Here is a 24,047-nt window from a genome sequence, read left to right on the forward strand (position 1 = left end):
TATATATATATATATATATATATATATAACAGTGAGGGGAATGTATCAAAACTGGAGCAGACAAAATCTGGAATCTGGAGCAGCTGTGCACTGCAACCATTCAGCTTCTCTCTTTCAATTTAAAAGCTTGACTGAACAAACTGAAGAGAGATGCTGATTGGTTGCCATGAGCAACTGCTCCAGATTCTGCCTGCTTCAGTTGTGATAAATTCCCCTTAATGTGTATTTAGTATGTGTCAATATATTTGACACATTTTGTGGTTACAATAGACCTGTGACCAAACCAAGAACTAAAGATAGTTTGTCATAAAGTAAAACACCTTTCTCGTTAGGTTCCCACAAAAAAACTTCTCATTGTCACATGCTTGCAGTGACTCTGTGAATATGTTTAGCATTACTAACATGCAGCATATGAAGCAAAGCAGCAAATGACACCTGACAAATATCTATTCACACAGGTGTTTGGCTTTGTAACAAGTTCCATTTATGACCAACTACACTCATAATAAAACTGTACTGTATTATAAAGAGCTGAGTACACCCCCATTTATGCATACACAGACAAGTGTTTTTTTAATGCCTTAATACACACAGATAAGGTTATCTACATTCATTATTTTTTTTGTGTATTTCTTAGAAACATGAAAACACTATAGTTCCACTTTGACTATAATGATGCAATTGTTCTGTAAGTGATCAGTTACGTCTATGGTAGCTATGCCACATGTTCACAGAAGATTACACTCGGTAGATCAAATCCCTTATTGTACCACGTGGTAGCTACAGCAATAAGCAATTTCTATTCTAACAGCAAACTCTATTAAAAAAAACATTTTTTCTAAGTAAGAAATTACAACAAAAAAATCTTGACATTTCAATTACACTTTCTAAAAAATGAGCACTGGAACACAGCTGCACCATGTTACAACTTGGAGTTAAAAAAAAAACAAAAAAACAATTAACTGGGATTTTTAACAATAGATTTACACAATGTAATTACCACTTTGAAGGAAGGTGCAAAATATGTTTATTATGCACACAAAAGAAGACATATGTTGGCTCTGTACATACAGTATTTACTTATGTTAGATGTATGAGTCAATACTAAGGTGACCAACGTTGAGTATAGAGTTTGTCTTTAGTTCTTACCATGGCTGCATACTGAGGCGGAAGGTGTTGTTGCTGGTATAGAGACTGCATTAAATATTGTTGCTGAAGAATTTGCTGCTGAAATGCCTGTTGATACTACACAAAACAGAACAGACTTTTTAGTAAAAGTCCACATTACACAATTAATCGGCTCACAAAACCAATATACTGTATATATTCTCCCTGCTTTTTTATGTGGGCATTACCTTTTACCTTTCCAAACAATATTTCCACTTTTAAATAGATGCAAATAATTTAAATATTCTGCTTTTTGTAGCTCTTTCTTGGACTCTGCTGATGAGGTCTGTTAACTTGAGTCTGCATGACTACTAACATTCTGCAGATATTACAAGGGGGTTCATTTTCATTACAGACAATACAATAGGAAGATAAATCCTGCCATAGAGCAAGAGCTAACAAACCCAATATTTTGGATGAATTGCCAATAGCAATTGCTGCACAACAGTGAGTGGGATCATTCTTACAGGCATACATAGCAGCTGCCGCAGAAGGTAGAGATCAGAGGATCCTCACAGTGCTGGATCTTTACAATAGAGCTGAAAAAGTAAAAATCCTTTTTACTCAAAGGCTTCTCTCGCCATCCAATAGGAAATTGATAGTAGCAATATAATATTGTTTTGGTAAACAGCTTTTCATTTTTCTTAATCCTAATGAGCATGTTCAAACTGTCAAGTAAAAGACTAACAGTAAAAACCATGAGCATATTATTAAGTTGCTGCTTCAGTTGCAAGATTAAGCCATTGCAGGTATGAGATAATATTATGATGCTGCACCTGCTATAACAACAACATTATTTTGTCTGCAGACAAGTTCCTGTGCGTGTGGAGAAGAGTCCAGTGATTGACAGCAAATGTCATTAAACTCATCACACAGGATCATTTTGCAAAGAGGTTCATCCTTGCAGATCTTTGATAGTAAGCCACTTGCACACAAGAAATAACTACCTGCTGCATATAGGCTTCCTGGATCAGCTGCTGTTGCTGTAACTGATGGAGCTGCTGTAGCCTCCAGTCACCTGGCTGCAGCTGCTGTAAAACTCTGTGCTGCTGTGGGGTCTGCTGGTTACAGTCCTGAACCATAAGTACTTCAGGTCCATTATCAGGTCTTGCTGCTGTGTCTGTTGATGCTAAAAAGGAATACAATATTTCTTTATTACATTTACACAACATTGTGCAAATGGTTTTCTTAAAAAGACAACAATCGTATGATGCTTAAAGAGACTGTCAGCTCCCTCCCCCCCCCCAAGAAGTGCCTGCATAAGCATTCCAAACTTTCCTTTCACAGCCAAATCTCAGGGCAGTTCTTGTGCCAAAAGCTGTCTGTCCCTTACAGTCTCCTGCAAATTCCTATTGGGCAGTAAGGCTGCCTAAAATAGTGACTGACCTATGTGTGGGGGCAAGGCTCAGCATCAAGCTTCAGCACTACCTGGAAAAATCAAAGCTTTGTATGACATTTGGTAGGCTGCTTAAAGTATGTTTAGACACTTCTAAATGCCTTCACTCCATACTTTCAAGAGTTTTCTTCCTTTTCCACTAGTCAGAGCACTTTAAACATTTCATCATGCACACAAATCATAATAACATGCTAAACATATGCACAGGTTTAGTCACATAAAATCAGTCACACAAATACTGCAACTTTCTAGGCTTCTATTACAGGAATTGTTTTTACCATTGGAGCTTTGATTTGGAGGACTCTGCGCTGCCATCTTGACTGGAGTTACAGAACTTTGGATATTTAGCACCTTTGTTGCAGCTGTGCCAGCAAATGCCTTTGGTCTCTGTCTTGGAGCAATGGATGTTTCTGTGGGTCCCATTGAGTCTGTTATTCTGTAATGCAGAAACAGTTTTGTGGAATTCAAAATGATTAGGATTATCATTTTTAAAATCACAAACATTAGCGGTTTAGCTTGAGTAAGTCAACATGAACATTAGCTATTTAGCTTAAGTCAACAGAGACTGAGGGGTTTCAGTTGCAAAGTAAACTAACAGGGTTATTTACAAAATGGTAAAGAGTTTGGAGAAGACAGGAGAAGTGAACAATCTAGGACAACATAGCTGAACTGGAAAGTGAGAATTGGAGAATTTTTCAAATCAGCTATTTTGTCCTAGATTGTTCACTTCTCCTGCCTTCTCCAAACTCTTCACCCCTTTGTCAATAACCCTGTAAATGTTCTGTTTAGTGACACAGACGGAGTGAAGAAAATTACATTTATATGAACCTAAATTTTAGTTTTAAATCAACACCAGTGGGTGGGATCACCAGCTAACATATCATATATCTGACACCAGAGCCATGCCACTTTCCAGTTTCACAACCCGGATAATGTTAGAATGTCAAATGAGGTGGTCTGGTTTTTTTTCATGCACTGTACTGTTCTTCACAATAAAACACAAAGAAACAAAAAAACATCAGCTTTAATTCACTCAGCTCTCTTGTATCCATCTCAAGACAAAATACCAGTTTGTGTAAATCAATGCTGCACATACAGAACCGATGCAGACTGACCAAATGTATTAATAACTGTAGAGTGTGAAGGTCTACGTGAGTGGATATAATGTAAATGTATTATGTTGGCAAACTGGTTTGATCTGGTAGATCAAATCTGAAACAAACCCTGAATTTGTGTCCACCTTTACCCTTTAAACAGGAATAAGATCCTCAAGACTATTTTTTCAAGACCTTTCAATCACTAAAATAACTACTCCCCTTACAAAAAGATTTGTTTTTTTCTGTACAAACGATACTGCATATAGGTGAATTATTTCAATGCATTTTATCACTGTTATACAAGCATATATCAAAACGATGCCAGCAATATAAAAATAGGTCATTTTAAATCAAATAGAATAAAATAACTTTATTTGTTACATTCAATTTTCTGTCCTCATAGGCACACAGATGGTTTGGCATTTATTAACATTCTGTAAAATGCTGCATATTTTGCACCTGAAATGTTTGCACTTTGTCATGCATTTTAATTTTTAACCACTAGATGGTGGTAAACCAACTTTTCAGACTTCATACTGTGAGTGTGCAATCATATAGGTAAACCCACCCCAAAAAAATGGTTTATTCTTTCCATACATTAAACTGAGGGTTGTGTAAAGCAGCATTGGATGATACAGAAATTGCTTGTGCTGTTTTCAGCCTGGATACCGTCAGTCTCAGACGAAATATTTGAACGACTGTAAATGTGGAGCAAATTTCTTTTAACGTGAAATGTGTTAAAATGTCTGTACATCCTAACATTGAACTTCTCTATTTGCTCACTTTTGAAGTTAGAAATAACCCATTAAATGTTTTGTTATATATGGTTAATATGTGGGAAGTAAAACCTGTTGATCCTGCCAGCAATAGTAAGCTAAACTTCCAGCACAGTCTGTCCCTGCTGATTATCAGTTAGCATTGTTCCCAGTTTTCTATGTGGACTACAGAACACCCATTATGCAGAAAAAGAAAAGAAGAGGGGTTTTCTGTAGTCCTAACACATTTCCTATCCTAGGTTAAAGCAGCACTACGGGCAAATCGAATTTTAACCCTTTGTGATAGTTCGGGGAATATAGCACAATGGTAAGCGCTAAGTGACCACTCCTGAAGCCGACTGTCAAATAAAGGGACAGTCTTTATTCATCAAAAAGGTCAACAGTCCATGATAAACGAAAAAGAACAGTTCATTGGACTTACATCACAACAATATGGTTTGGGTCTCGCTGACGTCTGGCTGTCCCACACACTCCCAGTGCGATAGTCCCAGGACTTTCCCTGGGAATACAGTCCTCAGCAGCTTTCCTCAGCTCAAGGCCTGTTAGTATTCACCCCTCGTGGGTCACTGTCTCTCTCTGTCTCCCCGACAGGTATCTCAGGGTCACCAACCCTCTGGACCTCTCCAGCCTTCCTGGCTGTGTCCCTTGTGCTCACGCACGCAGCAGAGTCTGCCATTCGTCGTGTGCCTCTTGCACACCCACAACTCTCTTCTAGAACACTGGGCTGGCTTCCTAATAAGGCTGCTCTGAGCCACCTGTCCCCAGGACTGCATATCCCATCCCACTATAGTCTGAAAAACCTGGAAGGAATTGAACAGCCAGTTCCTCCTCTCCAAAAGGTATTCACATAGGTGGAACCTCTCAGCCCCTCTGGCTGAGAGTCTTGGGCGCCCAAGTTGCCATACTACACCATGGCATTGCCATGCACTGCCACACCTTGCAGTGGGGCTAACCCCGCACTGAGACGGGGTCCTGAGAGTCATCATGTTCTATAGAGCATGATGAGTCACAGGACCTTAGAACGCCGAAGTGGAGGGGGAGCAAGGCTGAAGGGACTGGTCTAAGAGCAAGGCAGAATTGTGGTTTGGGTGAGTATAAATTTTGTTATTTTAGCTCCTTAGACAAAACTAGCTCTTAACCCTTGAAGTGCAGTGGTAGCTCCACTGCAAGGGTTAAAATATGATTTGCCTTGAGTTCTGCCTAAACAACACTACTTCACCATACAGGACATTGAGACAACGTAGTAGTTACTGTCAGTATCACTAGGTGAAAATAAAGGAATAAAACCTGAAAAACCTGATAAGAGGTTTAACCATTCCCTGCTCTATCAAAATTTAGGCTTAAGATATACTTTAGACGGTATTTCTAAGGAGTATGGAAATCCTCTTTTTGATGCTTAAACCTTCATGTAATAACAGGAAGGGGCTAAACAATAAATACTTAGGGGCTCAAATCCTAAAACTGTTCTGGTTCAAAGGGGTACACAGCGTAAACTGCTCAAATTTTCTACCTGTTATGGGGCTTCATGTTTTTGGGAAAGGTCATGTTTAAAAGTTTTCTCTATTCCAGTATACCTCTATTCTGTTTAGTGGTTACCATTCAAAACAAAGTCCTAAGGCTGATTTAATGTAAATGTACCTGTCCGATACACTGTGCATACATTTCACTTTATGATTACACAATTTCACAAAAATGTTAATCATACAGAAATATATGATGGGGACAAAGTAGATACTTACTGCATCTGTGCTTTAATTATTCCTCTTGAGGTTTTGTGTCAAAATGATCAAGCCTTCATTAACAGATCTAAAATAGTTTTTGTGACTATGAATGAAATCTCATCATTCTGTTTTCTGTTTGTTAAAAATACTTTGCATTTGTAACCTTTGATCAGTTTAAAGCGGGTCTTTACACTCAAAATCTAATTCTACCAATGAATCCCTCTGGCCCCATTCACACCTAGGCGTATTGTAATATGCGCGTCTGTCGCGCGACCGTCACGCGTTTTTTTAACCGCGATTCGAGGTAAAAAAGTCGCGCGACCGTCGCGCGATTCCAAAGGCTACTTGCCAGTATCCAAATGGAAAACGCCCTACAAAACGGCCCAAAGTAGTCCCGGGACCTTTTCAGGCGTGGGCCGTTTTGTAGGGCGTCAGGGACGGGCGGAAATACGGCGAGGTGGGAACGAGGGCATTGACTACAATGCAATTTATATTTTTGACCGTTTTGTAGAGCGTTCGTCGAGCGTAGAACGCCCTACAAAACGGTCAGGTGTGAACGCAGCCTCTATGTATGATGATTAATAATAACATAGACATGTCAGGTGTAAAATTCTGTGATTTTGAAATACTTACACTGAGCATTCACTTCCTGCTTTGAAAATGGCAAATTTTTTGCCAAAGCAATACACAATGGGATTGCCTTGTCCTCAGCAGAGCATTGCTGGGAAATCTCATCTGTAATCTCAGGAGATCTCAGGGAAAGGCATTTTTCTCCTCTGAGATGATGTGCATGGTCACATGTCCTAGTCATATGTCTAGTCACATGTGCCAGAAAGCCAGGAAGTCAAAGGAGAGCTAGTAACCTGCCCTTAGTAAACATGGCCACTGTCAGAAGACTGGGGAAGAAAAGAGAAATAATGTATGCAAAGAATACAAAAGACGGCAATTATCTAGAAGTGTGTGTTTGTAGATTGTCATTACTAGACATTTCTAAAGGTGTGTTTGTTGTTATTTAAAAGATCTGGGTAATGGTCCACTTTACCCTAACAAAGCACTTGCCAAAAGTTTCAAGTATGTGAGAGCACACTCCCATTAAGCGCCACCCTTTCCACAAAGTCCTATATCTTTTGTCATAAATGTTTTGTAATCGGTGCAATAATCTTAAGAAGGGGAATTGTATTGGCTGTCTTGTATGTTACTATGGCAGTGATAATAGCATGCAGAAGAGTCAATTGTGATAGGTTCAACAGCACTTCAAAGTTCACAGTAAGTGACAACTCTTCCACAGCCTAACCTCCTTCTGTCAACCTGTGTAAGCATCAAGTTCTGACATCCAAATATTCTGGTATAAATATGTCATTAACAGGAACAGAATGTGTCACAAAAGGATTGTACTATAAAAACAAAACTTTGCAAAACCATGTTCCTGTCACGGTGATACTGTTCCTGTAGCGTCAATCTATCTGCAAATGGATTTTCAAACTTTAGTCACAGGCTAACAATTTCTAATAACATTTTGTATTACCTGTAACACTTCAATTGTTAGAAGGTTGTTGCACTGTCCAGGGTGTAAGCTGCATTGCAAGAGCACTGAATACGAGGCTTAGAGAGCATATTTATTTTTGTATTTATTTTGTAAATACAAAATAAGGATCCTAAATCTAATGATGGTTTAAGAAATGCTTAAAACTGCCCAAATCATTTAATACACCCAAGCAATTTTATTTCTCATTCCCCAAGTTAGTGGTGCTCAACCTTTTCAATAGCAAAATGAAATGGTCATCCAAATTACGATTTATGTTTGGTACACCCTATAGCAGGGATAGGCAAACTTCAGCCATCCAGCTAAGGCAAAACTACAAATTCCATCATGCATCTGCCTCTGGGATTTATGCCTGTGGCTGTCAGAGTTTTGCAATGCCTAATGGGATTTGTAGTTGCAACACAGTTGGAGGGCTGTAGTTTGCTTATCCATGTCTTATACCCACCTTACCAAAAATCCCTTTCCACTCACTTCCTCCTTAAATCGCCAGCACCATTCATGTCAGTGCTGGTTGTGAATAAAGTGGTAAGGGCACTGTCACAGGGGGAGTAAGTCACATGCTCCTCTATACCTATAAATTGTATTATCGACAGCATAAGGAGAAGGGGGAAGGAGTGCTGGTAAAGTAAGAATAAGGGGATATGGGTGTTTGCAGAGACACAGTCATTTTTCCCTGCATGGGCAAGGTGGCAGTGTCTCTTTAATGGAGTACTATACTATAGTAATTTCCCTTCACTGCCACTTAGGGTTATGACTACAGGGTTGTGCACCCCGTGTTTACGTGATGCACTTATATTCTTATACTCATCTGTTCTCACTCCTGTCACATTTCTTCTGTACAGCCCATTGGGCCTAAAAATATGGTCATCCCTACATTTAGAGACTGTATTGAGTGTGTGATCATTTAAGATGTTTCTGATGTCACACTCCGAGTCCCTGACAAAGTCCAATGCAATAAAACAGGTTGGGTAGATTAGGTCACTTCCTGGAGTCTTTTGTACTTGCATGATATTAGTTCTGATCTTAAGTGTATTTTACTGCATTTGATAAAACATATACAGGGTTATTCACAAAAGGGTGAAGTTTGGAGAAGACAGGAGAAGGCACAATCTAGGACAACATAGCTGAACTGGAATGTGAGCTGAATTGGAGAATTTTTCCAAATCAGCTATGTTGTCCTAGATTGTTCACTTCTCCCGTCTTCTCCAAACTCTTCACACTTTTGTGAATAACCCTGATAGTATAGGCTACAAAATGATGTGCTTTTTCCTTTAAGTCTTATAGGTTTGGCTTTTTTTGGGGTGAATTAAGTGTTCTATTTAAGTGATGCTGGGTGTTGGTAGTCAAACAATCAGCACCATCACTAAAAGAGTCTGATACTGCTTCTCTCGCAAGGTGGATACCAAAGAGTGTTTTCTGACAATGTAATAAGGAGTTTTTCTTGAGGCGGTCCTGAGCAGCATTGCTAGTTATGACAGAAGAATGGTTTGTCACTTTGTACTGAAAGATACAAACTGATATGGTCACTCGCACTTTTTTCTCTTGTCATGTTCCCAGTCAACATATGTGCATGCAGCAAAGCTTGATTGGCCACTAGCACTGGCCAATCTTTTGCCAGCTGGAGTACTTTACTACTAGTTATTTATGTTATGAATCTAACATATATTTGAGTATATTTTAAAGAAAACCTCTGGGAATCGGAAAAAACATACCCTCACAGTAGGGCTACCCTTGGACTGCAAGGGTTAAGTGTTCATTTTGTCTAAGGGGCTCAAATAAAGCAGATATAATCACCTGATCCTCAGTCCCACTGGACTGCTAGACCGGTTACAGCAGCCTCTTCACCCCTGGGCTCCAGCAGTCTATGGACCACTGACATCATCAGACCTAATGCATGTCCATTAATTTGCATTTGATGAGGAAACCAAGGGACATTCTACAGCTGAAGTGGAGGGGGGAGAGAGGTGAGCTGAAGATTAGGCAAGTATATCCGCTTTCTTTGAGCCCACTAGACACAATTAACAGCCCCACTGCAAGGGTAAGTTTTGATTTCTGGAGTGCTTCTTTAATAAATACATAATTACATTGAATAAAGCTTTTTATTTCTGTGTGGTTTTAAACCTTAAAGTAACCCTGTCACCAAAGCACACACAGCAGCATTAATATATCCAATACAAATAGACATTCAGTGCTCATGAAACCTATGTTATTGTAATGTTTTGTCTTTTTTTGGATTGATCTCTTTTAAAAAGATCTGAGCCACTTCTGAAACTTCTGGAAGTGCCAACGTTCCTCTCCTCCTCTGCAGCCTGCATTTTGCTCCTATCTATTCTAACATGATCAGTGCTGGCAATCACTAAAAACTGTCTCACATCCTGGCTGTCTCCTCTGCAAGCTTCCTGTAGCCCCAGCTTGTGCAAAAAGGGCTTGGTAAACTACAAGCAATGGACACAGCTGACAAGAGTTGAACTGTGGAGGGGCCATAGCTACTAACGATATTCTTCCCCCAGTCTGAAGCCGATGCTATGCACCACCGACACCATTACATGCTGTGGCCAGGCGCAGGCTCATCCTGAATGAATGAGCTGTCAGGAGTCTGAACTGTCTCATTCACCCAGGTAGTGTCAGTTGCATGTAAATAGTGTCAGTCGGTGACAACCTGAGCCAAACGGTGTGTGTGGGGAACTCTTCCACTGCAGGAACATCTCTCCTTCTGTGTAGGAACCTGGAGTGCAGATCCACTTTCATATACTTTGCTCAGCAAACAATCCTATCATGCGACTGCTAGTGCCTCTACACAGAAGTGGAGGAGATAGCCCTACAATTAAAGTAGTGTGCTTACTGCGTCACCCTAAAGACCAATCAGTGGCATTTTTATCTGTAAATATGCAGGGGTCTTCAAAACAACAGGCATATCATGTTTTCTCTACACAGGAAATTACAAGAGGAAATTGTAATATTACAGTCTTAAAAAAAAAATGTGTTCTGGAAAGAATGTAGCCTGTCATTGCTGAACTCCTGGATACCAGGATCTCTCTTGCTTCAACATTATCTGAATGGAACAAGCATACTACAAGTAAAGTCAGAACACCTAAAATGCATGCTGTTTCTAGGTCAAAGAGTCAAAAAGCAATCAAGTCAGAGGATTGGCAGAACAGACAAGCAACTAACTATTTTCAGAAAGAGGTCTTAAAAAGGCTGACTAAATCTTTCTCTCGGTACAGGTTTCTTTTATAATACAAGGGTTAACATTTTGTGCATAGCCCTGAGACCATGAAATAATTGCTCAGTTCTAAACAATTTAAAATAGATTAATAACTGAAGTGAATGACAATCATAGGGAGGAACAAAGTATGGGAAAGATTTTGTTTACTTTAAAAAAGTCTCCAGGCACAATATCTCTCATGATGCAATTCCTCAGCTACGGAACAAAATGTGTTACAACTTGCTGAGATGAAGGTTTTATAACACCTGCAGTGTGCAGAAGACTACGAGGGGAATTGATCAAAACGGAAGCAGACAAAATCTAGAGCAGCTGTGCATCAATCCGCTTCTCTCTTTTATTTTCAAATACATAAGGTGCCCAGTCAAAAATTTCCATACGATGGTCGAACGATTTTCGTACAGCGGCCCCATCCTGCCCCGACCATCGCACAGTTCAATTAGCGGTCTTCAACAGAGATCAACTGGACGAATTTCGTTAAATCGACTGCATGGATTTTCGGTTGCGCATGAGCAGTGTTAATCTTACAAATTTTGACATACGGAAACGCGACCAACCTTGCGAAAATCCTACAAATCACCCGAAATTTTCTAGCATGCTGGAAAGACGAATGGTGTACGATTGTACAGTATTTGCGGTTGTAGACTCCCCATCAACCTTACGAATATCGGACAAAAGGCAATCGCAAATAAAATTCGGCAGATATTCGTAAGGTGTATGGGCACCTTAACTGAACAAACTGAAGAGAGAAGCTGATTGGTTGCCATGGGCAACTGCTCCAGATTTTGCCTTCTCCAGTTCTGATAAATTCCTCCCATTATGTCTATTACTGCCTTCAAAAGGCACCACAAATGTAATTTCGGAAACAAACAACCACCCTTCTGCAAATAAGCAGTACGGACAGCTTTCCAAAACTGAGACAAAATGAATAGGCTAATAGATAATTATTGGAATTACGCACATATTAAACAAATGTGGATGGCTATATACTGTACATAAACTAAAAACAATTGCAGTTCAACTGTTTGTTATAAATGCAATCTGATTTTCACATTGTTACTCACAAATACATTTAACTGTAGATTCAATGATTTCAAATACTGTAGTTTGTCTACATTTTCCCTTGCTGTGTTTTAAATTTTGTGCAATGCCAGGGATTTTTCTTTGTTTCTCTGTACTGCATATAGAATATATTAAAGATTAAATGTAATTTTATTAAACCAACCACAACTGTGTGCTCATGTTTGCCATTTATGCATATGGTTTTTTTTTCCCTATACGTTTCTGCTGCAAACATTTTCTGTGGACACATTTTAACGGTGAACATTTATATAAAATCTGGAACAATGAGGCTGCATTCACACAACTACATTGTGGTAACTCACATTACTGCAATTAAAGTTAACCCACAGTTATACAGGTGAAACTCGAATAATTAGAATATCGTGCAAAAGTAATTGCAGTAAGTGCTGCAAAAGGGGCCCAAACCAAGTACTGAGTACATATGCATGCTTGTAGTTTTCAGAGGTCCGATATTGTTCTATGTACAATCCTTGTTTTATGGATTGCATGTAATAATCTACTTTTTTGAGGTTGTGGATTTGGGGTTCTTGGGGTTTTCATGAGCTGTAAGCAATAATCATCACAATTATGACAAATCACGGCTTGAACTATCTTGCTTTGCATGTAATGAGTCTATCTCATATATTAGTTTCCCCTTTTAAGTTGCATTAGTGAAATAAATGAACTTTGCACGATATTCTAATTATTCGAGTTTCACCTGTATATGCAATGACTGCCATTCTCTGTTAATGCACATATACTTGAAAACAAAACTGCAGCTATGCCATTGCGCCAGAGTAGTTAGATCTATAAACTGATAAACTGCATTGCTTAATTTAGTGCAAATGCATTTTTCCATGTGCTGAGATGCACTGATAGCCCATGTGAAATGAGAGAACGGTCTTAAAGGAGAACAATGAGGTGAGTGCTTTTCACTCATCCTCATAGTTCTAGCCGACCTGTGACAATGAAACTGTCACAGGTCTGCTCAGTAGAACGGGAAGTGAGCGAACACATACCGGCGTTCGCCCACTTCTCAATCTTGTCATGGCTCTCTGCGGTGACAGGGGAGGGGCCGAGTTTCCCACCTCCCTGCTCCGATCCTTCAGCGCTGACTGGAGGAACGGACGGGAGGGGGCGGTACAGCTGGCTCTGCCTCTAGGTAGGCAGAGCCAGCTGTCACTCACGCAGCTGGGCGGATCCAGACATAATTGTCGGGATCCGTTTCAGCTGCAGCGTCTCAGTAGCTCCCGGTATACTGAGCTTTGGGTGACGGGAGGACGCTAGTTTGTGTGCTCCCGTTACCCTTAGGAGAACTATGGGGAAAAGCCCTAACCTCATAGTCCTCCTTTAACACAACACATCAAAAACATGTACATGTATTCCTATATACCATCTGTTCTGCCACATGCAATCCAGATTTCTCAACTCAGACAACATGCCCCCTCAACCCCCTGGACACCACCCATTTCCCTTGAATTATACTTACCCTATTTATCAATATGGGACTTCTTCCATTCCAAACATAAAAAAATCTCATCTTGTTTGCTCCAGTGCACTGAGATAAAATAAGTGTTTATCTCTGACTGTTGAGATGATGTTAAGGAAAGGGTGCTGGGCATAAGGTACCTTATACTACTGTGAAACAATAGTTGGACATAATGCAGATCCCTTGCCTGGTTAGAGTATCTACACCCTCAATCCTTGTTTCTACTCAATGACATGTACAGTCTGTGGGTATCTTCTTGTAATCTTACCTGGTTTTGATTTGACTCTTTTTAGAAGCTGCCTCACTCGCTGTCATTGGTTCAGGTAAGGATTGGGGAATTATAGAATTCTGTAAAAAACAGTCAGAAAAGATTTAATCAATTGACAGTCTGTTGATGTGCCATTAATTCAACTTATCAGAAAAGCATCTAGTGCTCCTGCAAAAACAGTGTCTTGTAAATGTAAGAAATACTAGGAGCCTACAATTTACAGTATAAGAAATAGCCTTAACACCAAAAGTTTAGTCCTCCATGATTTAAACATTTTGCCCATTAGTAATAATTTGCCAAAAGTAAATGGCAAAACAGCCTTAAGCAGAAATGCCTTTACTAAATTACTCCGGATTAAAAATAGTCTAAAAGTATAGTCTATTTGTAGTACACTTACAACCATATATCTTATCCATTTAGTCCCTTTGTAGCCACAAATGTCTGCCAGACACAATAGCAAAGATTTATAAAAGTGGGAAAAAACCCAGCATGACCAATTTATATGACTTGATATCATCGACAATATCCTTATTGGATAATGTTTTTTTTAACCCGTACATCAAATACCACAGTGGGAATTGCAAAAGGTACCAAATTATATGTTAATTTTTAAATCATCAAAAGGGTACTATCTTCCCCTACATGTTTTTTTTTCTCCCTATACTAGCTAAACTATCTCCATTCAGGAGATTTTTTGAAATGAGAGAAATTGTCACAGGGACAGGAAGACATAGACATACATATACTGTAACTCTGACAGAGATTCTAACTCTTTCCCATTTGCTAAAAACATTTTCTTAAAAGTTGTTTCTCTACTGAAAAGATTTCCCGTCATTTTCTGCCCTGAAAGAAGTGAAGGGAGATCTCCCCAATGGGGACACAAAAGAAATTCAGCTCCAGTGGGACTATAAGTTGCAGCCAAACTTAAATCAAGTGCAACACTACCATTTTACATGATATCATCCCCATACTCTCACTATTCAAAAAGCTAATTTACCTAAAAAAAATAATAATGTTTAGCCAACTATTGATGAAACAATTAATGTCCCATTTCACCTTCAGTTTATGTGGAGTGTAGGTTTGTGAATCAAATTAGTTTAATATCTAAATCTATCTCTGTTTTTGCTGCAACCCCTCTAATTGGGATTCAATTTATCTATGGCCATAAAGATTATATTTTAGATGTATCTTTATTGTGTTGAATGGCAAAATGCAAAGACAAGGTGTGAGATTGCAAACCTTCTTTAATACTATAAATATGTTCCGTTATGCACACCTGTAGTGTCCGTGCGATGTGTTGAACATATAGATTGCACAGACACTGCAGGAGGTGCACCACAAAGCGAGAGCTACATGTGATAACATTTTCAATCAGATAATCTTTACCAGTTGCAAATTATGTCAATTTTGAGGATTTATGCCAACCCATCCCACTGATTTTACATATAGTACATCTTGCACGAATAACAATGTTTTTAGTTAAAATAATGTATTAATTTAATGTATAAACATAAATGTACTAAAGCATGTCTTATACATTACCAGGCAGGGGGTGCTCAGGTAAAACCTCCATTAAAACCGTATGCCTTTTGAGAATTGGTCAGTGTTTATTAGAAATTTTCTTTATTTCATAATATTGAGTTAAAAAAGTTTAAGTAATAAAATAAAAATCATTTTCACCCCATTTTTCAGTTTTCTCTTTCTCAGATAATAAATCTACTCTATTGAGATCTCCTACATGGGCAACATCATTATTCAAATCTTCCTTATGTCATGGAGGAGGTAAGGTAGGGGTTAACCTAGTTAATGGAAGTTGTAGCGTCACTCCTTCAGCCCTTGATGATATCCATTAGGCCATAATGCGTCAGATAGAGTTAGGAGTTTGCCGCTATTGACCATGTCCGGGCTTGTATGCATGTGAGAGGTAGCATGGAGTTGTGTACCCAGCGTTTATTTACTGTGTTTTATTTTGGAATGTTTTCATAATGCTTAAAACAACATGCACTATTTGAGTTGTCTTTCTTTCTATAGTACAGTGCACATTCCTCCATTGGGACATTTATCATTAGTCTATAACAGGGGTCTCAAACTCATTTGAGTCGTGGGCCAATTGATCATTTTTTTTCTCCCATGGGGGCCGGCTTGCCAAATTTTGTACATCAAAATAAAATGTAATTATATCCGGTATGGTACTACGGACCCCAATATACACACAATAAGGTCCTATTCATATCTGTAAGTTTAGATGTAATTAGGCAGATCGATCCATGGTGCTCTAGTGGTGATTAGTAAGGTCTGCTGCAGACCTCACTAATATATCCTTCAGCCGAAGCTGCATCTGATAGAGATGCAGACCGTGTAACTGCTCTCGCAAGTCAGGTATGTGGTCCATACCACATACCTGATTTGTCACCTGGCTGCGGGCCACATAGTACCGGCTCGAAATTACTGATACTGTATTTTTTCCTGAGACTGTATATTGTCTTGTTTTAAGGTTAGCGGTAATAGGAGGATTAATTGAGCAATACTGTATACTGTACACTTTAAATTTTCTCTAAATACTCACATATACATTAGGTACTGGACAGTCTCTTTTTGCCAGTGTAAAGACAAGGTATGACACTTGGTAGATGTCAGGCCTTTGTTCCTGATCAGGTTCCAACATATACCCTGGAAACAAAAGTTAACAGAGTGCAAAGGTTAACATTAATGTCAAACAAAGACTAACCATTTAGGCAAACTAGATTGCCATGAGGCAAAAAAAAAAAAAGGATCCCATTTTTAAATATTAAAGATTTTGATAATGTCCTCAGAATGTAATTTTCTGTGTAAATGGTACATTTGTCAAATTTAAAGAACAACGGGTTAAGAAAATGTTTCTTAACCCGTGCAGTGGGGCTACCCCCGCACTGCAAGGGTTAAGTGCTTGTTTTGGTCTAGGTGCACCTTATCCTCAGAGCCAGGTGGCTGTTAAGAGTGCTCCCTCCAGCCTGTCTCATCCTCCGCCGCAGCGATGGTATGTCCCTTGGCGTCCTCTCATCCTATACATGCTAGAGAAGAGGGGGAGAGAGGCTGAATGGACCAGACTAAGAGCCTTGAATGGGACTGTACACCTAGCTGTCTACATTTTACTATACATTTGATATTAGCCAACACAGATACTTACTAATTAAACAATGCAATCTGTGGTCATAACGAGAGCTGTCAGGGATGGTGAAGCTTCCATCACAGATCGCAACCTGACTTTCTCCAAATGGAAGGGTGAAAAAACAAAGCTTGTACAATAAGCAGCCGAGAGCCTGGAAGCAGAATACACAGTGTAACTTTACTTTCCATTTAGAGGAACTGTATCAGATAGCTACAGATTAGTCTGTATATAAGTATTTTTAAGTTTAGGGGTCTATCTATAAACAATTTGCAGAGCCATTTCCCATTGCAAACTCTGGGAACATTTGTGCTCTGCAAATAGCGGCAAAAAGCAATGGTCTTAGTCTATTTTCATTTCAGGTCGAATGTAATGCAATGTCATACAGCATTATGACCACTAGATAGAGCTGAGGAGCATAGGAATTAAGTATTTTATGCAGTATTAAAGTACATTTAAGAAAATATACAAAATATGTTCGTTTTTGCATCTACTTGCACAGAATGAACAGTCTGAGATTTACAGGACAAATGGCTCTGCAAATTGTTTATAAATAGACCCCTTAATGTAGCGTATGACAGAATAAAAAACAAAAAAGAAGAAACATATGCAGTACATCTCTGCAATACAATCACATTTTCCTATGTTTTATCACTTTAAAGAACCTGCAAGTACAGCAAAAAATAAGATGTTTGTGCCTAAGGAATCGTGGGAATTCTTGAACAGGACTATATTACCACCTTCCGGAGGTTGGTAAACAAAAAATGTTTAGCTAGCCCCCCACATAAGCCTGCCGCCAACTGTCATACCTCAGTTTTGTGAGCAAGCAGTACATACGGTCAACAACACAAAGGGGCGGAAACTATGTCCCTCAATGGACTTCAAGAATAAGATTTTTTAGTAAGTCCAAAAATGTAAAATCTTATTTTCTTTATCGTCCCTTGAGGGACACAGGAATTGTAAAATTCCTTAAATGGGGGCATCCAAAAGCAGTTGAACTGAAGGGTGGCCAAAAACCACTAAGGGCTGGTTCACACGGGATGCAGTTGTGATGCAGTCTGTTCAGTTTGGCAGCTGCATCAAAATTGCATCACAACGTTTTCCAATGGGATTTCTGGCGCTCTGTTAACACCTGTGCAGTCAGAAAAAATCCTGTTTGCCATATTTTAGCTGCACCTGAATGCAACGGAACACATCAACGCAACAAAAATGTATGCAAATGCACTGGACTGCACCTGAAAGCCCATTTTAAACCAAAATCATGCATCACACTGCAGTTGCACAGACGCACACAGTTCTGATGCCGGTATGGTGAATAAACTAGTCCTTCAAGATCCAACAAAGTAGAGATCATATGACAAGTGAAGGGAAATCTCCCCAATGGGGCAGAGATGGCAGAAGAAAAGCTGACGGGGTTATAGGCCTCCCTTACCCTGTCCAAAACAAAATAATAAAAGCTTTAGCTGCAGTTCTACTGTAAGAAGATATTATGTAAAATGTAAATGGGGAGAAGGAAAGAACCCTTAGCTGACAAAAACTTAAGGGTGCTCTATAAGACAAAATCTTGACTCTAGAAAAGACTGTGGAAACAAATGACAATGCACATTGTCTAACATAGGGGGTAGGTTGCCCAGTCTGTAGCAGGGGGAGATCTTATAACTTCACAGAGGTAAAAAAAAATATTGTGTCCTCCAAATTAAGTCTCTCGCAGATGTGAAATCGAAAGGCTGACCAACAGGGGGATCCCCAGACGACCCTAAGACATTTGGACTGAAGAAACCAAGTTGGTGCCTTGCCAAATTCCAGACTCCTCAGAGGGAAAAAAAAAAAAAAAGACTGATAGACTTAAGAGAAGGGGGGACCATTCTAAAAAGAAATTCCTCAAAACACCACATACTGGTAAGGGGTGCACAGGGGAAAAAAAACTGCTACACACCAGAAAAGGGTCAGGGGAGGTCCATGGGGAGTGGACTCATAAGCGAGGATTTCAGTCCAGCTATTTCACTCATGAATGACCAAAGATTACTAGCACTAAATAGTTAATTCAAATCTAAGAATGCCAGGAAAAAGTACTAGGTCAACATAAAAGTCAGTACTTTGAGCAGAGTCTAGAACTGTTGGTGGACACTGAAGAGCCTTAATATGGAGACTGACTCTTGTTGACCTTGTTTGTCAAGAGGTCCCCCCAGGAGATGCATGGGGCGGAGGAGGATCAAGCACTGCAAAGAATACAGTCATCCATGATGGAAAGGGACTCCTCTGCATTAAGGCTTGTAAGATCGAGTGAGATACCACTCCCAAGAAAAGGCTCTTACTAGAGTAGGAATGCAGTGTGAAGAACTGGGAACCTGGGAATATGCACAACTGAGTGCAAAGCTCTGAGGAGGTAATTACCAAGGGACCCATGAGGATGAACAAACTTGCAAAAAGTTAAGCAAATTAGACAGTGGGTTTCTGGCTTTGGAATCTGCAGCTTGAGTGGGATGTAGACTCAGATTGCCTACTAGTTGTTACTACTGCAGTAGCTGAGGTTCCCTCTGCCCCATCCACTGATCTCCTGCATTGAAGCAGGCGTACAGTGTGTCGACCAGTAGTATCAAGAATAACACTGTCAAAGTTACTTTAAAAAAAAAACGTCCCTAAAAGTGCAAGTAAATCAGATGTTTCTAAGGTGTATCCTCAGGGTCCCAGGCATGTAGCCAAAGTGCCATACACAAGTGAACAGAGATCAACTCCATGCGAGACACAAGCTTAGATGCTTGCAAAAGGCCATAACAGCTGAAGTGTAGGGCTCTATTAAGTTGTTCCAAAAATTTCAGGAGAAAAGGATTTGACCTAGTGCTGGAGGGGTTCCCTTTAAGGGATATGTTCTATTTTGACATGGTTTAACAAATCATAGTCACCACCAACTGAAGATGGAGATTTACTCCAGTTATTTCAAACTGAGACATACTGCAAGTAGGGAGTCTAACTATCTGTCAGTGAAATCCCTAAGGTAAGGACACCATCAACCTGCTTAGCGGTATGCTTATTAAACTGACTGGAGAGTCTGTAGTGGGCAGATACTACTTATCAATAAATTCCCTTTCAAAGAGAAAAAGGCTGCCTTACATTGTCAGCAGCAGTCCATGACTCCATGAGTTGTGTTTAGTCCTCATCGAGGATCCTTTTAAATACAGAGTGTATTAGGAAGGTCTTTGCAGCAGTAACAGCTATAAAAACCCTATGCCTGGAACAGCTTACTGATCTTCCATCTGCATGCATGGCACGCGCTTCATCAATCAGGTTAGAAACAACTTCTTCTAAAACATATGGAATTTGCTGTAATAGGGTCTCTTCAGGATTAGACTTTAAATCTATTCCAAACTGCATGTATTCATATCAAATACAATTAAATGTGGACTGACGCTTACAGATGCGGCCACTGTCACCCGGTCATTAACTTTAACGGGTACAGTGGCCGCAGCTAAACAAGACATTTAGGATTCCTGCCACGGGAATCCAAAATCGCATAATGTGAACAAAGTCTAAGAGTTTGTCATGGAGTTTGCCGAAGTGCGCCTAAAGCCTCTGCTTCATTAAATGTGCCCAAAGCGACATAAAGTCTGAAGTAAATATAAGGTGTTTTGTGGGCAGAAGCAGCAGTGTGGTAGAGCTTCCTTTATCCTGAATGGCAGGAAAAGAAGTGTGGAGGGATGGTGCGTTACACCCCACCTAACACACAATGTCAGTACTAGCAAAAATATAGGAAAAGGCAGAACACTTACAAAAAAAACTGATGCATGACGCTTCATGGCAGGGTTAAACAGATGCTGGCTTAACGGTTTGTTTGCCAGTGTCCCAACCTCCAAAGGTGGCAACATAACCTGATGGTTTAAGAATTTCTACAACTAATAAATAAATAAATAAAAAAGTACCTTCTGAATTACTAGAAATGCTCTCAGCTTCTATATCCTGTGGGCTGACAACGCACAGCATTTTTTTGGGACTGAGTGATGTCACTACCCCCTACTCTCCCATTTCTACAACATAAAAGGCTAAATCACTCTGGAGTCCCAAAATAAGAACCTAAAGCGACAAACTGGCATTTCTCTGGCTACAATCTGTTCTCTTTTAAAAAGGCAGTGAATTCAGCAGCAAGAGCAAACTACTCTCCATTGAAGCAGGTCAGGTGGATGGAACCGCAAACTGAGGCGCATGCTGGGTTTGTGACTTTTTTATTATTATTATTATAATATTAATAACTGCTCATCTGACTGACTAAATTAGGGCAGAAGCTCCTATTTAAAACAAACCTTTTTACCAACAGTGCTGAAATAGTCTATCCCAATCTCAAACAGAACAAAAGTAAAGATCATCAGCTTTGCCATTTACATATAAAGCTGATGTGACAAGATAAAAAAATAAAATACATTGCCTGAACATTTCCAACTGACCAATTATTTGTCCCAAAACTATCTATTTCAGTTATACATATCATATAATCAGTGGGGGAAAATAAATTAAATACCCCAGCGTAATGAAAGAAATGAAGCAGGATACTGTGTTATCATCAGGGCCAGTTGAACTGAATAAATAAAACAATATCCCACTAAAATATGGAATATAGCAACTGCTCTATAGATTTAACAGCATCTCCCAGCAAACATTCTGCTATATCTGATCTTTCTGCAAGGCCACGTGTAACCAGCATTTGTTTGAAAACTTGATGGCCACAATAGGATTTAGTCCAGCTGTACAAGTAGCTGTGCCAGAATAACACAGTACTTAAATATAGCATTGACCATGTATGGCAAAGAACACACTGTGAAAACCCAAATAAGCTGGATTTCAGTATACACCACTTACAGAAATGAAGAAAAAAAAACCACAGAAGAGTGCACAACTGTGCAAATCATTGTGTATAAGTATTCTGTTCCCGTTGCAATGTTTTATATTGCTTTCTTTTGTATGTTCTGCTCTATTACAACAGCCTGCAAGGTTGACAACACATGAGCAGATCTTTCATCAATTTATAGTAACTAATACTGACAAACGGAAACCATCTTGTCAAAATCATGTTCATTTCTACATAGGCAAAAATGAAAGCTGTCAATCAGTGATTCCTCCCACCAGCTGAAAACCATGCCACTTAGGTGGACGGGTATATTTTTATAGCAGTGAATGTGACATTCACAGCAGGTTATTCTACCTTGTAAGGGTTTTTAAAATTACAGTGATTCATCTGAATGCCTGCTGAAAGTATGCCCATTCTGTGTGCAGAGGGTATGACAGCGGGCAGTATGTGCAGGAGAGTAATGGGGAGGGTATAACAATAGGCACTATGTGCAGTAGAGGAGTCCCGAGGTATGATATGGGCCCAGTATGTACAGAAGAAGTGTATACAGAGTGTATGATAGGTGTCAGTATGTCTAAGAGGAGTGTGGTGGATGTGACACTAGTTGGTATACCGTATATGGGAGAGGATTGCAGATTGTATGACAGGACACAAGATTTGCAGGAGAGGAGTGCGTAGTGTATGTCAGGAAGCAATATGTGCAGGAGGAGAGCAGTCAGTTTATGACAGCAAGCAGTATTTTCAAGGAGGGAGTGCAGAGGGCACTAGGGAGGAAACTAAATACAAGAGGAGAGTACAGAGAGGAGTATGAAGGGTATGACAGTGGGCAGCGCGTGCGGGAAAGAGTGCGGAGGGTATGGCAGTATATGCAGTAGAGGAGTCCAGAGGTATGAAAAGGGCCAGTACATACAGAAGAGTTTGGAGGGTATAACAGCACATATTATGCACAGGCAGAACAGCTGAGCTTTTGACAATATGGTGGTTACTCATCTTTTCATAATTAAAAACAAAACCACTAAAAATATGGTCATATTCATACAGATGATTGACGAGTGGGGAAATGTTACCCATATTGCATGTATTACTCATTTACAAAACTGTGTAATCATAATGCAGCAGCATTAGAGCCAAACTCTTTACACATAGGGTATTGCAGAGGAGAAACAGAGATCACAATCAGTATTTAGGAAACAGACCCTATAAAAATGAACGCTTTTTTCTGGGACAGTGGAAGTGATGGGGATCGTATCAACAACACCATGGACTATGAAGGTGGTGGGGAGGATATTGAAAAGCAGACAGACAATCTGGTTATTAGCCAGGACTGTATTACAGGCTCTAGGAACAGTGGAGGTAGCGCTGAGATGTAGAAGATGCAGCAGGGTTTTGTTGTCAGGGATTGTTTAACCTACATGCGCAGGGTATTGAGTGCCGAAGGGTTAGCATACATGCCTGGGGAAATGAGCACTGAGGAGATAATGGGTTGTGGACCAGGCACTGATGGATCATCACATCTGGGCATCTCCCAGCACATCTGAGAAATGGGTGCTAGGACGTTAACACACCTGAGATGGGGCTGGATGCTAAGGGATTTGTACCTGTGTGCTGGGGACAGGTCACTGAGGGTCTAATACACACACGCAGAATATTCACCACTGAGAAGCTGAAGCTCTTGAAGCACATTATTTTTGCAGACAGGTCACTGAGGGGTTAATGCTTATATTTTATATTCATTGGGAAATGAGTTAGTGCTTTGTGGCTAATCAACGAGAGGCTAACACACATACACTGCGGAGCGGGCATTCTTGGGTTAATGCTTATACTGTTTTGATGTATAACTGGCTAGAGAACTCTGTGTTCTCGAGGGGGCATCTTACTGCTGTTATGGAGACATAGGAGTAATGTGTGTGTTGGGGTCAAAATACAGAGGAAAAACTAATGCGTGTCCTAACACATACACACAATCCTGAAATACACAACAAGCAGCAATGAGAAACGTCTGCAGAGGGGGAAGGGTGCAGAGATTGTTGCTGCTTCTCCCTGATGTTGAACCTCTATACTCTGTGTCTGGGCTCAGTGTGCAATGTACATCGGGAAGACATAGACAGTGTTCAGTACGCAATGTGTGTGACTGCAGATTGTGGTGCTTCTGGAAAGGAAACTGGAGTGTGTGCTGGAGGAAGGATACAATTAAGTGTGTGTGTGTGTGTGTGTGAGAGAGAGAGTGAGAGAGAGAGTGAGAGTGAGAGAGTGAGAGAGAGAGAGAGTGAGAGTGAGAGAGTGAGAGAGAGAGTGAGAGAGTGAGAGAGAGAGAGAGAGAGAG

At 39.9% G+C, this 24,047-nt stretch overlaps 1 protein-coding gene across 1 annotated transcript in view; it reads right to left on the reverse strand.

The window, feature by feature from the left end:
• The window catches only part of BMP2K (BMP2 inducible kinase), a 153,169-nt gene that overhangs the window by 36,157 nt on the left and 92,965 nt on the right, over window positions 1-24,047 (reverse strand). Inside the window, exons 9-14 of the mRNA XM_018565573.1 lie at window positions 16,909-17,041; window positions 16,309-16,412; window positions 13,743-13,822; window positions 2,827-2,999; window positions 2,115-2,296; window positions 1,150-1,245 (exon numbers count right to left, since the gene is read on the reverse strand). Of these exons, the coding sequence (XP_018421075.1) occupies window positions 1,150-1,245; window positions 2,115-2,296; window positions 2,827-2,999; window positions 13,743-13,822; window positions 16,309-16,412; window positions 16,909-17,041 (768 nt within the window). The remainder of the gene's footprint in view (window positions 1-1,149; window positions 1,246-2,114; window positions 2,297-2,826; window positions 3,000-13,742; window positions 13,823-16,308; window positions 16,413-16,908; window positions 17,042-24,047) is intronic.

This window comes from Nanorana parkeri, unplaced genomic scaffold (assembly GCF_000935625.1).
Source record: "Nanorana parkeri isolate BGI_ZX_2015 unplaced genomic scaffold, ASM93562v1 scaffold860, whole genome shotgun sequence".
In the NCBI taxonomy this organism is placed as follows: Eukaryota; Metazoa; Chordata; class Amphibia; order Anura; family Dicroglossidae; genus Nanorana; species Nanorana parkeri.